The sequence below is a fragment of the Cygnus atratus genome, chromosome 2 (genome assembly GCF_013377495.2).
Source record: "Cygnus atratus isolate AKBS03 ecotype Queensland, Australia chromosome 2, CAtr_DNAZoo_HiC_assembly, whole genome shotgun sequence".
NCBI lineage: Eukaryota > Metazoa > Chordata > Aves > Anseriformes > Anatidae > Cygnus > Cygnus atratus.
This window is the reverse complement of record NC_066363.1, coordinates 101,708,939-101,727,876: the sequence shown is the minus strand read 5'-3', so window position 1 is coordinate 101,727,876 and position 18,938 is coordinate 101,708,939. Positions and strand designations below refer to the sequence as shown.

The 18,938-nt window shown below is 34.8% G+C and overlaps 1 protein-coding gene across 1 annotated transcript in view; it reads left to right on the top strand.

The window, feature by feature from the left end:
- The window catches only part of CCDC102B (coiled-coil domain containing 102B), an 89,788-nt gene extending 73,784 nt beyond the window's left edge, over window positions 1–16,004 (top strand). The window contains exon 7 of the mRNA XM_035550539.2: window positions 15,955–16,004. Coding sequence (XP_035406432.1) covers window positions 15,955–15,957 — 3 coding nt within the window. The 3' untranslated portion in view covers window positions 15,958–16,004. The remainder of the gene's footprint in view (window positions 1–15,954) is intronic.
- The last annotated feature ends 2,934 nt before the right edge of the window (window positions 16,005–18,938 follow it).

The following is an 18,938-nucleotide window of genomic DNA, read 5'->3' as shown; positions in this document are numbered from 1 at the left end:
GCCTTCCTTCATTTGCTTTTAGTTTAGAGTCTGCCAGCCTCCAAATCCACTTAAAGGGATAATGTTTGTTAGTCTTTAACTTTGTAGATTTGTTAGACCAAAAAGAGTATTCATAGGGAATAGTCACTTGATTGCTAGCAAGTGACTATCACTACCTAACACAACTGTACCAAGCTTTATTCAAGGCAAGAGCTGAGATACTGTATTGTCAAGTTAATAAAACTTCTGTGGCCTGCTACTGGTAATGGCAAATCATTACATGTGATGGCATCACCACTGAACTCCTGTCAGTAGAAAACCTTAGTCAATGTTTTCCTTGCATCATCTCCGAATCAAATGAATTCTACCTGTTCAGATTTGCAGGTCTGGATCACTGTACTTCCATAAGCACCTGTACTTCAGATTTGCTTTTAAGCACAGATGAGTATGATTACATATGTATTTCTGTTATTTCTCATTGTTATTCTGTGACAATTGCTGACAACAGATCTGGAGACTTCTTAAACCAATTGTAGTGGTTAGTTCTGTGATTTTTAACAAGAAAAAATGACACATAATTTTACAATGTTTGCTTGAGTAAACTTGGTGGCAGTGTAGTGCTGTTGTCATAGTATACTTCGTACTTGGCTAGTAGAATTTCTTATTTTTCATTTTAGTCTGTGAAGATTCGTCCTTGTTAAGCAAAAGTCAGATATAATGTACTGATGATTTTAACTTGAATTCAGTTCTCCTGAGGACATATTTTCTAAAATAAAATTAATACAGGCAACTGTTTTTGATCCAGATGTACACTTTTAATCTGAGAATTCTCTGTGGCATATGTGAGTTTAAATACATTTAGATGGATGTGAATAAGGTCTGTGAGCAGAGAGTTCATTTTGGTCAAAGTTGGTAGCATTAATTTTTTATTCTCCTTTTTCCAAATTTGACAATATACAATCATACTAAAAAAATAATTTTCCCACTACCTGATTTATATTCTAATTTTTGTTAGTCTTTTTTTGACACAGCTGCTATTGATGTTGAAACTGCCTCTGGGAGTTGAAAGAAATCATTACTGGAGATAGTTAATTATAGTTTGAAGAAGAGTCTCAGTGCCTTCAGAGCAGTAAACTGTATGTATATGAGGTTTTTATTTACAGTGTCAGCCAAAATGACAATAGATAAGTATATAAGATCTTGATGTATGCTGTGTTGTATGCCTTCTATCTCTGATCTGAAGAGTTCTCAAGCACTCAGAGGAATGATGCACATAAATTACATCAATAAATTGGTTTGTGGTCGTCCCCATCCCCCCCCCCCCCCCCCAACCTTTTTTAACAGTACTCTAAAATTCATTAATTCATTGTCTTTTCCTTTCTCCTGAGCAAGTATGAAAGCAACACTCATCCTCAACAAGAGTCATTAAGTGGGAGGTCACAACAGTATTTGCTGTAAATATCTACATGGCATCAACATTGCATAATAGAACTGCACTATTTTTTACTGCATATATAATATTTTAATTGAAACAAAAAGAAGAGCGTTGCACTTCTGAAGTGTAATGCTCTCTATGTAGCAATCACATATTACACTTTTGGAAGGTCAAGTTAATGTAGCATCATCAGTGTTAATTTAAAAAAAAAATCATCTCTGAAAAAAAGAAGAGCAGAGGGTTTTTTTTGTTTGTTTGTTTTTCTTTCTGAATATTAGGTTTCTTGGGTAGAAGTAGTCACACTTACAGGGCTGAGACTTACCTATGTGTTTTGTGTTAGCTGTTTAAAAAGGATCTTCTGATTCAGTGTCTTTGGTTTCTGGATTGTTTCTCAGAGGTACCAAGACTTTTTCATTTATCTTGGTACAAGAGTTTAAATAGAGTTCTGGAATTCTGAGGTCCTGCCTCCTCTAAACAAAGCTGTACTTTGGAAGCCATTACAACTGTCTAAATACCACTTTACCGAATTACCTCATCATCATAGGTAAGGGTACACAGAATATTCATGAAACAAAATACTAAAACAGTATAAAATACAATAAGTTCAATAAGGTAATTGTATGTCTTATACTTTTGAAACTTTCATTCTCAAATTTTCATTTATTATTTATTCAATACAGCAAACTATTTTCCTGTGTGTTTATCCAGCTGATTAAAGTTATTGAGGCTGCAAATACTTGAAAACACTTTCTCTGCATTTAGTGTCAGAATGCCATTAGGTTGAATTTGATTACATGTCCAATGAATTCTATTTGCATTCAACAATAAGAATCAATAGCTTGTTTGATGAGAACTTCTCACAGACTTGTTTACAAGTTCATAAATTTTCAAGTGGTTGACAAAGAGTGTGGATAATTTATACTGTGTAGAGAGTCTATAAGGTGCTGTAGTCCTTTCCCATATTATTTTAAAATACAGTTTCTGATGTTTTGTCCTATTTTGAAGTGGTTGCAAACACTTTGCATGTTAAGAATTCCCTTGAAAAACACAAAAAGTTGTTAAAATGGAAGTAGAGAACATAGGTCAACCAAGAATAATAGAGAAGAGATTATTTCTTTTGTTCATGAAAGATTATGATGTCATTTTGACAAGTGGAGCCTCATATGAGTTTAGATCTGTGAAGTATGAGGAGAACCCTTAGTCCAAGGTCTGTAATAGTACATCTCCTTCATCTCCCAGGCACAATGATCTTATGGAGGAAATTACCCCTTAAAGGTGATGCATGTTGAATGTCATTCTTTGGCAGTCATTAATGAGGTGATCACTCAGAAAAGAAATGCTGGATTAAGACTTAACAATATTTAAACTCTGCTTGCATTTCTTTCTGTAAAGCTAATGAATGGCCTTAAGGATCAACAGACACTGTTTGCTCTATCTCAAGCACATCATTCATTCAGCACAACCTCATCTTTCATAATGACTCAAAGTCTGGTGGTTGAATATCTTTATCTTATAAAACCAACTGCAAAGTTAAATGAACTATTTCCAATATATATATATATGAATGCAAAGGGCCTAAGGGATATAATCAAAAGATACAATATTTAATTGCTGTTCAGAAATTGATCTTAAGCTGTAAAAATTAATAGCCAAAATTTAGTATACTAGATGATCAGTGTTAAATAATTTGCAAATTTTCCTATATCTATATGGAACCTGAATAAGGATATAAAACAAGATCCACACCGATAAAGCTTATCTTTGAGATTATGTTAGTCCTCTGTGCTTAAGTGGAGCTAATTTTGATTTACATTTATAATATCTGGCAACTGAGGCTGAGAAATCATTCAAAGGTAAGAAATTGTAAATCAGAGATGACTATGAATACAACAGGAATAAAAGAAAAAAAAAGAAGCAACTACAAAGATTTGTGGCTTACTTTACTCTTGATTTACTTATTCTATACACTAAGCAACTGCAATAAACTCAGCGGGTCTCTACAAGGTAGTGATTTTTAAAGTATTAAACTTCTGATAGTGTAATTTCAGATACTGTTATATTCCCTTTCACGATGTGGAAATTTTTTAATCTGTGTTTTTGTTGTTGTTGTTGTTTTGTTTGTTTGTTTTTCTCCCAAGTGGTGAAAAATAGGGTAAAAGATCAGAGGATATTTTGCTATGGGTAACTGCCATCTGTATTTGTATGTTCTACTAGGTAAGGAAGAAATCAGGAAAAGAAGAATTTGCATTTTAAGATCTTTAATCATACTTGGTTATCATCATAGAACTTTTACATTTTGGTGTACTTCAGTGTAGTTTCTTTCAACAGAGGACTTCCGGATTGAGAGTTTCCATGTAATCTATGATTTTTTTTTATTTTTTATTTTTTGCTTAACCTTGTAACAGGAATTTTCAGGGAGTCCTTCTCTAACTAAATAGAGTAGGTTTTTCTATTATGTTTTTCTAGTCTTTATTTAGCTAGCTTCCATTGATTCCTCCTATACTTCCACTGAAAGGGGTTCTCTTAAATAGAGACTTTTTTTTTTTCCTAATTTGGATTCCTAACTGATTTTCCTATTTTACATAACTTAGATTTAATAAATAAATAAATAAATAAAGAAATACTCAGTGAGTTATAAATGTATAGGCTACAAATGATTACAAAATGATTAGGCTACAAAACTGTTTTAATTTAAAATATCTATACTGAATTCACTGGGATTCTGTATATTGATCATACTGAGAATATCAAAACTTGTTAAAGTGACAAAGATTACATTTTAAACAGGAAGAAATGAAACTGAAAAATTAAGTGACCTTTTGGATTAATATCAATAAATGAACTCTTAAAAATTATTCATTTTCTAATTCTTTTCTTGTTTCATATAAAATGTAAAACATGAAAGATGGAAATTAATTTAATATTCAGTGAACATCAAGGTTATATTCATATTGAAAAATATTCTACAGCTAAGTACAGCCATTAAAATCAAAGAACAGGGGAATAATATCAACCTGTAAATAATATAAAAAGAAAAGCAGAGAGGATGGTGGCATCATCTACTTTGGGTATTTAACTCTAATGAAATTCAGAGACTCTTCTATTTTCAGGTGTTGTTTAGAGAAGTCATACAACAAACTGTTGAATGATTAGAAAAGAGAAAATAATGCTGCTAGTGTTGAGAAAGTCTGAAGAACACTGCCCTGCTAACAGGTGGCTCAATCAGTTTGGTCAGGAACAAGCTTTTTGGTTATTACTAAATAGCAGCAGAGCTATTGCTGATTAGTTAACATGGCCCCTTCAAGAAGATAAATGGTTCTATGCTGATCTAGTTTCACCTCCACAATTTGTCCCAGTCTATCCTAGATGTACAAATTGCTCCCTAGGCCCTGGTACATTTGCATCATCTGAACATTCTGCTGAGATTTTTAATTTAGTCACTGCACATTCATTTGTCACCGTAGTGTTTTCCTTCTCTCTAGTTTGCTTTGCCAAATAATGACAATAAGGCTAAACATATCTATACATTCCCTTCAATAACTTTTGAACCTGTTGATCAATAACAGTAAAATGATTAAATCAAATAAGTGCTTCACAATAACCGAGTTCCTATGGGCTTTGGGAAAATTGTCCTGCTTGATAGAGGAAAAAGACACAAATTAATTTTGGTTACAGCTCCTTAGTGAGGGTGGCTAAAGGAAACAGGTAAAATTTGACTGGTATGTGTTATCTGTCGTAGCAGCTGACCAGTCAGCACTGCACATAAATTCTGGATTAGTCAGAGTATGTGCTGTGTGTTATCCAGTATGTGCCCTGTGGAAGATAAGAGAAGTTAAAGAGCAATTAGCACATAAGACAGTGGACTAATTCTACTATTCAGAAAAACTTGTTTGGTCTCTAAAATAGCTGTGTAAAAAAAAAGATAATTAGTATAACTATTACTTTGGACCTTGACTAATGTGGCCTGTTTCCTTATGTTATTCATGATAAAGTTTCTAATTAATCATAACAATTTTTTATTTTATTTTATTTTTATGTGGAGCAGGTTCCTCTGCCTTTGAAGGGGGGTGGGGGTGGGTGGGTACTGTAGGCAACTGAACATCAAAACCATCATAATTTGTAAGTGGATTATATGAGGATTATATCCATAGCACTTATTTGGCTATACATATAGAGGCGGGGAAGTGGGGGGGGGGGAGAGGGGCAGGGGGGACGCAGGAACCCCTTGTTTAAATTCCTCTTAATGTTTGTAGGAAGAAAGTTTTGTTTGATTCCAGTACAATACTCGGTAGTGCTTTGTTCTCTATTGCTCACTCTTGGATGTAGATTATATGAAGAATCACCTGCAGAAAACATCTCTTAACAATGCCAAAAGTTCTTTTTAACCTCAGACAATTAGGTTTTAGATGTGGCTAGAATAAAGAAACAAATGTAATAAACTAAGGTTCTGTTGGCAACAGATAGCAGCAGAATATCAGCAGTTCCTTTAGTTTGTTGGTTACCATGGAAACAATCAAGTACGAGATGTTGCTGACACAACGGGGGACTGCAGGAGCAATCATTAACTTCAGAAGGGCTGTGCTTTCTGCTTGACATGAAGAGTCATTTACTTGAAGAGTAACAGTGAGCATTTTTGCTTGCATTTGGTTATCAGTTCTTTTCATTAGGATAAGCAGGGGCTAAATAGGAAATGCTTGAAGTGTGGATTATTGGGTGTTCAGGCTCCGGCTAGAGAAATGTTAATGTTTATAGCCCACTTTTTCTACGGGTGCATATATGTTTGCATGTGGTAAGAGTTATTTGGAAGAAACTCAACGGAATATAATGGTATAATGCTTCTTTTGTGAGAAGAAATAAAAGTGAAATTTTTTCATGGTTCTCATGATTGATGAGATTTGTAAAATGAGAGGGAGTGCAATTACTAAATAGTGTTTCAGGCAAAAAGATCACTGAGTTTCTCAGTCACTGATGACTGCTAATCAGTTTGTTGAGTGATGATTAAAATGTTTTGCTTTGACCTAAAATGACTTAGCAGTTTGAATCCTAGCTAAATGACTTTCTGATAAGAAACCACATTCCTCTGTATGTAAGCTCTCAGTTCCTTGTTTTAAGAAGAAAAATTATGAGTTGGTATTTTACAGTTTTATAATTCCCTCCATTTTTGCCGTACTCACAACAGGAATTTGTCTTATTCATAATACTTAAATCTTTTTTTCTTTTCTTTTCTTTTTTTTTTTTTTTGTTCATGAAGGTAGGAGAGGGAATGAAGGATGTTAGGTATGAAAACGACACTGATGTTTCAGAAATCTTTATAAGATCTTCCTCCTTAACAATTTGTCCTATTCATTTTTTGTTTGTCAAAGGGTTTGTGGTGAGTAGGGTGCAGAAAAATATGTGTGTGTGCATGTGACCTCATGTTCTCTTCTTTATAGAATGACCTTTCTTAGATCAGTCAACAGGGACAGAACCCACTAAATCGCAATAAAAAAGCTTTTGGAATTTTCTATATGAAAGACTAAATAGAAAAGAGCCAGCATATTTCTCTGTTTATAACTTTTTTTTTTTTTTTTTTTAGAAAATTATGAATATATGAGTTCATAGGGAATAACATAATGCTAATCAAGTACAGTGACTTCTGGGGGGGGGGGGGGGGGAACCACACCTACTAATACAGTGGTATCCCACCTGCAGATAATGCAGTGGTATCCAATTAAAATCTATACTCCAGATTTCCATGTAGCATAGAGGTCATGCATGTGTATAATCCAATTCAAATTCTGTAGAGCAGAAGTATCATCCCTCATTGCCTCAGTAATCCTTTTGTAAGATTTATCTAACAGTCAGATAAGATTATACAAAAATTTAACTTCTTTGGTCTGGGGAAAAAAAATGCTGGTACATCAAAATGTCAGGGTAACTGATAACATTGAGGATAGTAAAGCTTTCCCTCATAGTAACATATGAAAACTGTAAATCCTTCACTTTCCAAAGTAGATTTATTGTATAGAAGCTTTGGGCAGAAGTCAGATATGATTCAAACACTAATTTTTGTGAAAATCCTATTTTAAAAATTGTAGCATTAATTCTGTTAGTGGTCTGAAATGCTCACTTCTTATAAGTACCTGTACTGTTTGTGAAGTGATTCAAAACCGAAAAATTTCTTAATACTTCTAAGCAGGTTTATTTAGCCAAAAGTTAAATTTGCTTTATGGTTTTATATTAGGAGGGAATGCTAGTTTAAACAAATTATGATACATGCAAATTAGATAACTCAGAGAATTAAAATCTCTTCAGAGAGCTCTAAGAAAACATTTTGATATTTTGTTTAGTCGACCATATTCAATAGTAAAACTGTAGGGAATACAGTTCTAGTTAATTTTTAGAACTCTTATTTCAGAGTTTATTTTCTTGTGGAGTACTTAAAAGAGTGAATGCTCCAATTCAGGTTATATTGAAATCAGTAGATGTGTTACTTTCACATATTAAGAGAGAAAATCATCTTCTCTGTATTCATCTGAATTTGGTTTTGTTTACTAGATTTGTTTTGCTTTTGTTCTGTTTTGTTCTTCTAGATCTAAGTAAAATTTTTGAGCACCATAAAAATTTCTGTTAAAATAGAAAATGTCACTTGCAGAAAACAATATCAAGTCCTTATCTGTGTATGAACATCTCTATGAGCAGAACACATAATACAAAACTTTTCTTGAAAAGTGTGAGGTGGGAGGAAAGCTGAATTAGTTAATACACCACCTACTAGCACAGCCAAACCATTCTTTGGAACAGTTTGCTTAGTTTGTAGGCAGAAGCAGTGTCAGTGTTTCCCTCTCTGCATTTACTTTAGGTAGCAGAGATTATTCACAAAAACTCTCTAAGCAGTGCTAAAAAGGAAGTTGGAATTGCAGAGCTAGTAAACTGTGGATTAATTTGCTTGCAGGGAACTACAATCTGGCTCTGCTTGGAAGAGTAACATCTCACTTTAGCAAGATTTATGGCACCTTTAAGCTGAAAAAAAGTTTCTTGATTTAAAAAAAAAAAAAAATAAAAAATAAATGTGGTGGTCATGATCAAAGCACTGTCCTTGTGATTAACAGTTCTGTGTTGTACGTTCAGTTTTGTGCAGGCTTGAAGAAGGCAGGTAGTAGTTCCCTGCTTCAGATTTCTCATCAGTCAAAATGGATGATATTTTCCTACTTTATTTCTTTATTATGAAGAAAAAATATTGCTTATAGGGCCTCTACAGAGTGTGGGTCCATAGTACCTGAGAGAAATTTAAAATAGTAATATCCAGTACCTACACACACTTAAAATATTAATATTCTTCACTGTGTTCCGATCACTGCTGTGTGGTTGGTCCACGGTTTTCTTTGGTCTTCAAGACATTTCACTTGTATGACACATACAAGTGTCATGTGAGTATCTGTGGGGGTTGGTCTCTTTTCCCAAGCAGCTAGTGATAAGACAAGAGGAAACGGCCTTAAGTTGTGCCAGGGGAGGTTTATGTTGGATATTAGGATAAACTTCTTCACTCAAAGGGTTGTGAAATATTGGAGCAGCCTGCCCAGGGACATAGCTGAGTCACCATCCCTGGAGGTCTTCAAAAAAAAATGTAGACGTAGAGCTTAGTGACATGTTAATGGTGGATTTGGCAGTGCTAGGTTAACAGTTGAACTAGATGACCTTGGAGTTCTTTTCCAACCTAAATGTTTCAACATATGATATTATCAAAAAATTAAAAAGAAAAGCTTGAAAACTCTGTATAAAACTAGTCCCCTTCTGTGTATTACCAGATACTTATCATTTTCCAGTTTTCCATAATAACATTTTTACAGAGAAGTGGTATAGCTTGAATATCTTGAGAAAAACCCAGGTGACCTACCAGCAGAGAAGTGTTTCTTTAATGAATAAGCTCTTTAATTATATTTTTGTTCTGCTATATGCTCAAGATTGTAAAATTGCTGAAGAGAAGAGTAAGTAATTGAATAGCAATTTAAGTGTGAATTTATGAAATCAATTAGATTTACAAAAGTAATTTGAGACACAGTACTGCTATATCATGCACACCAAGTATATAAAAATTTAAAATAGATGCTTGAAAGTGTAGCATAGTTTCTAATGGGAATTTGTCTTGGTTATAATAGTAAAAATGATTGATTCTACATGTCTTGCAAAGCTTATTCAGTAAGTTTTTCTAATCTAATAGCACCTTAGAGGTAGGCCATGTCATTTGAGACTCCTGGGGAATCTCTAGATGCAGTAAAAGATTTCATAAACTGATGAAAATTTATAGCAGGAATTCAAATATTTCTGTGCTTTCTTCACCTCAATCCTAACAATATCTACTGTATTAACTAATTTGATAGCTAGTAATTTCTGTATGATTTGACCTTCCATGTACATTATAAGTTTTCTAATGTACTATGCAATATTTTAAGTGGTACCTTAGAAAATTAAAGCAAAATGATTTTGTGCAATTTGGTGAATTTATGTACTGTAAGTAGCCAACTTGAAGGAGAGAAAATGGTTATGAGGACTTACATGGCCAATAGCTACTTTAGTTTATCTGAAAAGATGAATTCTTACTGTCATGTGGATCATATGAGCTTGAGAGAAGTTGCTATCAAAAGACTCAAGGATTGAGGCTGAGGTGTTACTGCCTATTCATTTGTTATCCCTCCTACCTTACAAATAATGAGAGAGAGGATGTCTGTTCAAGCTTTCCTTAGTGTGATAAAATAAGATGCAATAGCTGCAGCCCTTATTATCCCTTAACAAAAGCAGGACCTTATGATGTAGTTTTCCTTGTTGCCCTGATTTTATGACAATCTCCTTCCTCTTCTGTCTTCCACAAAATATCTGTGATCCTTCAGGCAACACTTCCTATCCCATGAGACTGTTTCATTGCTTGCTATCTGGACATACACAAGACTTTGAAATACAATTTCATTATCTACCTTTTTTTTTTTTTTTTTTCCCCTCTCCACTTTTGAATGCCCTTGACATCTGATAATTAAAGCTACAGTCACTATTGTTATATTATTTCTTCTCTCTCTCACTTTACCTCCACCAAGTTGCTTGGATATTTAAGTTCCCCTCCCTCACCTCTGGTCTTTAGAGACTGTGTTTATTAACTTTCCACAGCTCTCCTTAGCCATCTGCAATCAGGAAGTTTTCAGTCTAAGTAAAAGTGTAGCAGTTTTGATGAGTGTTTATTATTATTATTATAAGAATTAGTTACTGATTACTCCAGTGTGTACAAAGTCAATGTGGGGGCTACATATTAGTATTAGCATCAAAATAGCTAATTTTGCTCTCCATTAGTTTTGGAGAGCAAAATTACGTTCATTGTTTGCTAGAGTATGCATATGTATTCCACTGATAAACAATGATGTATCATAGAGATCAAAACAGACCAAATGAATGTGTTTGAGATTAACTAGATAGATTGACCATCTATTTAACTAAAAGTGGGTGTTGAAAAAAATATATTTTCAAAGTACAAAAGCAAGTAGGTGAAATAGTATTCAAAGGATGCACAGTTAATTTTGTCCACAGAGGGTGGTCTCGGAATATTAGTATAGGACAATCCATTTAATATGTGTTTTAAAGCAATAAAAGAGAAGTGACTATAGACTACCACTGTCTGTATTAGCTTGCATACTTTTTCTATGGCCTTTTTGGATATTAGGCAGTCATTTATGGAAATAAAGTAATAAAAACCCTGGTCTTAAAATATTACTGTTCAATGAGCTTGGAAACATCCTGAAAATCAGATCCCTATTTATGTAAGTTATAAAATATTAGAGAAGCTAATGAAAAAAGTAAACTTGAATTGGTATGCTTTGTTCAGATTCCTTTATATTCTGAATTTGTAACAGCCCTCCCCCCCCCCCCACCCCCACCCCTACCCCCCAAAAAATAGGGGATAATGGAAAACTGTTATAACTAAATTCTACATGTCTAATTAGTTGTTGCAAAAACCAGTAAAAAAAAGTGAGTGATCTCCCTGTCCTTATCTCAACCCTTCAGCCCTTTCAATCGTATTTTCTCCCGCTTTTTCTTTGAGGAGGGGGACTGAGAGAATGACTATTGTGGAATTCAGCTGCCCAGCAAGGTAAAACTACTACAGTCCTTTTTGACAACCAGTGTAGGGCACAAGGAATTTGAGATAAGGATGGTAATTGAGAGAACTAATGGACAAAATATGGACTGGACATTTTGTAAGAATATAATAGTTGTGAAAAATGTACAATGATTGTGAAGAACATATGTTGTAGTAATGTGGTGAAGGGATGAGGGATAGAGTGAGTCTAAATTATCCACTTTATCGGGGTTGTGATATTCGCTTTGGTGTGGGGAATTTTTTTTTTTTTTTAATGTAGATTACTTTTGTGAGGATTGTGATGATACTGATGTAAGAGTATATTTTAATGATAATTCTTAAATATACTTTTCACAGATGTGAGGGGTGTATTGGGTTTAAGGATTGGCAAGGATTTGGTACTGGGGGGGCTGCAGGGGTGGCCTCTGTGAGTAGAGCCCAGCAGCTACCTTGTGGCAGATCAGGGCTGGCTCCAAAAGGACCCACCACTGGCCAGAGCTGAGCCAGTGAGTGATGCTGGTTGGGCCTCTGGAAGAGCAGATTTCAGAAAGAGGAAAAAACAAACAAACAAACAAAAAAACTGCTGCACAACAGCTGCTGGGAGAGAGGAGTGGGAGACAGCCCTGCAGACCCCAAGGCCAGTGCAGAAGGAGGGCAGGAGGTGCTCCAGGCACGGAGCAGAAGTTCCCCTCAGCCTGTGGAGAGGCCCCTGGTGGAGCAGGCTCCTCCCCCTGCAGCCCATGGGTCCCATGGAGGAACAGTCTGTGGAAAGTCTGTGGATCACATAGGATCAGTTTGGGAAGGACAGCATCCCGTGGGAGCAACCCCATGTGGAGCAGGGGCAGAGAGTGACTGAGAAGGAGAGGCAGAGACAAAGTGTTAGGGACTGACCGCAGCCCCCATTCCCTGTTCCCCTGCACTGCTTGGGGGGATGATGTAGAAGAGGGTAATATGGACATGAAAGGTGGGTTTAGTTTGTTTCTAGTTACTCACTGTTCTAGTCTGTTAGTGATAGGCAATAAATTATATAAATCTCTCTATGTTGAATCTGTTTAGTCCATGATGGTAATTGTTGAGAGATCTCCCTGTCCTTATCTCTGCCTTCGAGCCCTTTCAATCACATTTTCTCCTGCTCTTCCTTTGATGAGCGGGAGTGAGAGAGTGGCTATGGTGGAGTTTTGTTTCCCAGCAGGGTAAAACCACTATATCATACTACACACACTCCAGCTTCTTACCATTTGTACTTACTTGCATAAAGCAATTGCACACCTCACTGAACAGTTATTTACTAGAGCATACAAGGCCTTTAAATTCCCTTATTTCTCTTGGTTTGTGAGGAAAGAACACACAACATGTAGGAATCAACCAAAGAACACTGAAGGCTTAAGTAGACACTACTGCAGATTCTTGCCCTAAGGAGTCTACTTTAAGGATTCAGTAGTATATGTTCTTCTGTGAAGTAGACTATTAACTTTAGAGCAATTTTGTTGACTCTTTGAGATAATACATCTGTTGTCAGTTGGTGTAAAGTAAATGATGTCTTGTGGAAAACATCCCAGAAAGTGACAAGTAATAGAGGCCATCAGGAAAAAGTAAAGATTTATGAACTCACAAGAAGCTGGAGTGGAGTGAAGGTTTGGGGACTTTATTCTCTTTCTCTAAGGTCTTCCCTCCACCCCCCACTCCCTTTTTCTCTGCATCAAAGTCTGGCAGCATTGTAATTCAGGGATAGTAAAGTTGATGGAGAAGATATCCATTACATTTTCACCTATAGATAGATGTGTCACAGATGCTAAAAAATGTTTTAATCTGATGCAATGTAACCAGATGTGACCAATAGCTTATAAAATAATGCATTTTAGGTGTGGGCTCCTAGTCTTAGCAGATAGAGTATGAATTCTAGGGGTGATATATCATGGAGTCAAGCGGATATTCTCATGAAGACCAGTACTATCCTCTGTATATACAAAATATTTAATAGCAGGTCTTTAAATTAACATCACCCTGGTGGCATGCTTGAAGGCAGGGAGGTATCAGTGTTTGTGTGGCAGTATTGAAGCCACAATTAACAGCTCTGACACTATTCAAACAGGTCTAGCAGATCAATTCCAGAAATAAAGTCAAGACAGACTGCACAGCTCTCAGGAGGATCACAAACAAGACATTTCACTTCTACTGACCATACTGTTTGTGGCTAAAGTCTTACTGAGAGCAGTGCCAGGCCACAGTAGTTGTGGTAACATGCACAAGGATCCTGAGGAAAATGTGGGAAATGACACCAGCGTGCTGTGGTGTAAAAATGCATCAGCAGAACCATTTCAAGAAATAGATTGTTTTAGTATTTCTCCTAGAGATTACCTGATTTCTTGGGGTCTCCAAAGAGCTATGGAATACATCAAAAAAGGAATTAGAGTTACAGTTAGTTGTCACTAAAAAATAAATGAAATGGCTTAGAACAACTTTATTAGTCCCATATAATTGGCATTGTTTTCCTTATACTGAAGGTATACTGGACTGGTAAAATTTGAGTTGAGTATTCAGAGAAAATAATAACAATAATTAGAGAACAGTTTAGAATTTAGATGATTAAGGACTGCTGGTGAAGTCTTCCTAAATCCAAGAATTTTGGCAGTAAAAGCTTAGTTTATATTTTCTTTAAAGGAGTTTAAACCATTGCAACTATCTTAAGTTGCTGCATGATAAGGCTCTGGGAAAGCATGTTTAGAAAATGTATCCTTAAAATAGCAGTCCCTTTAAGCCTGAATGTCATTAAAGAATTCATGAAGAATATATTACATTCTGAATAGAGAATTGAGACAGTACTGTTGCAAGAGACAGGGGACTGTATACAGTAATATTTGAACTAAGTTTATGCTGTGAGAACAGAACTGATATTTAGGAAAAAATACCTGGTTATAATGTGGCGGCTGAACTACTTAAGATCTTTTCAGCTTCTGTGATCAATAACTTAAATGGTTATAGATCCTCAACCGAGTGGTTAGTAAAGTTTCACATTGTATGATACATCACTAGTAGGGACCAAACACATGGGAAGAATGGATAGAAATTTACTTTAGCATGGCACTTCTTGTGATCCTACATATCACTCTCATTAGATTATGTAAATTTGACTAAGTAAATCATAAATGAATAGAAAGTGATGAAATTAATATGATTATCATAAAGTTGAGAGGTAGCACTTGATACATCTGTCCTTGGCTTAACCCAGTGGCTTAACACATGAAACGTGAAATATTTTTTGGTTTCACGTGTAATGTTAATACAGGGAATGATATAAGAAAATACTGAAAGCAAATGTCTTTACAAAATTTGGGAAACAATACTGAGGTAGCTACTTTAAAAATATTGTGTTCACAGATTGTGAATTAGGAGTCAAATGTAGGCATTTCTCCCTTCTGTTTAGGGGTAGAAAACAAAAATAAGGGGGTCAGAGTAGTAGAGACTTCTTCAAAATAAATTCATTTATTCTTGTGTGTGCATACTGTGATACAGACCTTATTTTTATACTTTTTAGTTGCTTCTCTCACTCTCTGTGTAAGCACACAGAGAACCATGTCTGGGAATGAGTGAATGAAAAGACTGTATGTGTATGCATGTGCTCACGCACATGTATACAGTCTTTTCATTCACTCATTCCCAGACATGGTGCTTTGCAGCCCTGTGATGTGATTGAGATAAGTGTAGATAGCCATCACATTCTGTTGCTGCAATTTATATTCATTTATTTATTTATTTATTTATTTTCAAACAAATGTTTATTTCAGTACAAGACTTTTCTTTCCACTTGGCCACTTAGCACTTTGTGGCTTATCTATTTTCAGATTCTTTTTGTGTTGGTTTCTCTGGTAAGTAAGAATGATAAAAGTTTTACTATTAATCATTGTAGTACCAAGTCTGTAAATAGGGTGGTTTTTGTTGTTTTTTTTTTTTTTGAAAAACCCAACACAAAATTAGAATTGTTGGGAGATAACAAATCTAAGACTATCATGATGGCTCATCTCACAACCTAAATTGATATGACTAAATTCCACACCTGTGAAACAAATGGAAGCAAAAGTCACTGTTTCTGCAGTTTTGTGGTAATGCCTAATATACCCAGTGTACTCTGTATTGCACAAAACCTTGGCAAAACTTGTGATGTTGAAGTGAATAAAAGTGATCTTGGTTTAATTTCCAAATTGAAAATTAGAGCAATGTTTAGATATCATTTCTTTTTCCTTCTTCAGCTATCACTTGTAACATTAGATTACCGTGTGTTTGTAGGACAAGAGCACTCTAGTCTGGATGTGTCACAACATGCCAATACTCAGCTCTTTCACTATTTCTTCTCTTATGAGTTTACAAAGAAGAGGTCAAGTACTGTCCCCTAAGAAAAGTTATTTTTTCTTTTTTTTTTTTTTTTTTTTTTTTTTTCCTTCAGTGACACCAGAAATAAAAAGTGGGTTCTAGCTATTAAGTAAATTCTCATTTATCTGGCTCTGGGTGAAGATGTTTCTTCTCTCTGGGAGAAGAAACTGGATAAGAAGCAAAGCACTCGTCTATGGTTACTTTCTGTGAAGTGATGATCTTCTGGGACTGATATTCCAATGATTTCCTGACGTTCCTCAAGATGTCATGAAGATCGCAGCATCTATGTAAAATAAATCTTTAGCTCACTTCCTCATCTGCTCAATATTCTTGTATTAATAGATATGGAATGCAGTACATTCAGACAAATTAATGCTTGTGTTTATACCAGCTGAATTAATATTCAACAAATAAAATATATACATATAGAGGAAATTATATATATATTTATATGTCTGCTTACCTTTGGATTCAAGGACTGAAGTTTTGTTAATAATTTTCTGCAAGTCACTTTACTTAATCATAACTTTTTACAGACACCATTACCAGGTGCTTTTTGGTTCAGTTAGAGAACTGACCATAAGAATTGTCAAGTATTTGAAGTGAATCTTGTCAACTTTGAAAATCATAGATGCAGTAAATAGCAAATTATTTCTAGGCATGATCTTGAACTACTCCAGTCCATTTTTATTGACAGTAATATCTGTATGTATTTTCGGGAGGGGGGGGGGTTGGAATTAAGCACTGGTAAGCAGTAGAATTCTAGTTTATGTAGTAGCTAACTAAAAATTTAAAAATTAGTTATAAGGGTTTACTCTCTGAAGGAGACAATGGTTTTATACCTTAGTTCAGAAAGCACACAGGGCTGTACAGCCTTGGTCTTCTGGATATAGGCTGGTAACAGAGCAGTTAGCTGAAATGAGCATTTGGTAAACCCATTTACTATGTTATACCACAATAGCAGTATTTCTCAGTTACTTGTAACTGAACAGAAATAGTCATTTTCTCCTTCTGCCTGCCTGCAAATTCTCTGCCTGCATGACTGAAGCTTAGGCTTCAAATGTAACTTCGGATACAAATAATGAAACTCATTTCACTTAATTTAGCAGAATGGGCTATTTTAGGATGCAGTTCATTTCATCCAAAAGTAGATGTCTCTCTGAAAATTTGTTTTCGAAGAAGACACACACGCAACATAAACATATCGGATAAAGTATGAGTGTGCAAAGTCTATAAATGACTTGTTAACTCAAATTAGAGGCTCAAAAAATTTCATTCAGTTCACTCATTAAAAATGTCATTCTGACATATTGTTGACCACTTGGAAACTAAACAAACTGAAAATCACAGTAATAAATGTTTGAGATACGAATTATGAAGCACTTATTTTATCTAATTATTGATGTGTGTTGAATTTTCAATACTAAGAAAATTTAGTACAGCAGTAAATAATAATTTTTCTTCTCTGCAGCTGATAGCCAAATGTCTTCACATTTTACTTTCAGTCAAATTTAATTTTATTTATGTTCTAAGTTGTTCAGGAAAATGATTTTTTGCTGTTTTCTCTTACTAGAGTGTAATGATACTGCACTGTATTCTAATGTTACAAAACAACAACATGACACGTTATGTTAGCTTTTGTTCATAAGTCTTTTCCCTCTTTTAAAAGTTGGTTTCATGCCCTAACTTTACATACCAAAGATATAAAATAATCCCTGTTGTCATTTCCCTACCTACCCTGATTTTATAATTTCTAACTAAATGCTAGTTTTACCATAAGGGAGATAACACATTTCCTCATCGTACATATATAACACTAGAGGGGAATGACAAACTGTGCACAGGATTGGTGGAAAAGCACAGGATAGTAGTGATAGCTAGATAGTTTGGTAATCTTTCTGCTGAAAGGACTATTCTTTCTTAGTCAATGTCTGAAACGAGAGAATCACCACTGTGTGACCTTCAAAAATTTATACTTGCTGTAAATATTTCACAGTTGTTTATCTATCTATCTATCTGTCTATCCATATATCTATCTATTTTAAATCCCATTCTCTTTCAAGTAATCTTCAAGTATGGATCAGCCATTATACAGTGCGTTTATGCCTATGTACTAGGAATGCCTATGTACTGGGAAATCTATTAATGCATTCTTCCACCCCCCCCCCCCCCCCCCCAACAGTAGTCAGATTTCTTTTCATAACTCTGAAAAAGGCCTTGGGGTTGTAGTTGTGTTTTTTGTTTTTGTTGTTGTTGTTTTTTTCCTCTGTTCTTATTTAATGGGTAATCCAAAATCTGCAGCATACTTACAGCAAACTGAAAAAGGAGTAGCAAGAGAGTATCAAGAAAAAGCAGCAGAACTGATGGGCAAACAAAGAAGTAAAATAGCATGAAACTGGAGTTAAAATACTGAGAATTCATGTGGATGATTTAGGGAGATAAACCTGTCAAGTTCAGGTAGGTCAAAGTAGAGGTGACTACTAGTACAGTATTTTGTCAGTACAGTATTGTTGTCATACCAGCATATGAAAAAGTAATATTGTTAATTTTGCCAAATGTTATATTTGTTGGAAATGAATCAAGACTTATACTCTGAATCTGGACAAGGATCAGACTAATCCATTGTTCATAGTGTTCTTCCTTAAGAATTTTCTCTGTCCTCTACATAGAAACATATGTGCTTTCCTGTTTCTGTCTGTGTCTATGTATATGCTTCCATTTTTTTTTTCAATATTTATAAAATAGTGTGATGGTAAAATGTTACTAGATGTTTTTAAATGTAATTAGCTAAGTTTCAACAGTCCTCTTAGTATAATTAAAAGAAGTTGATTAATGTTCATGTCTCATAATGATTTACTTTGAAGGGGACAAAAGGAGTTATGAATTTAAATTTTTAATGGGAAGTGAATTAAATTAAAGTTTGGTATATAGAAAACAGTATTGGGCAGAAGTGATACACCTTTGTTAATTAAATGTAATTGTAAATCATTCTTAACAATCTCTCTAAATACAGATTTAAGATCCTCATAAATATTTAATTTTATACTTCCCTCAAAA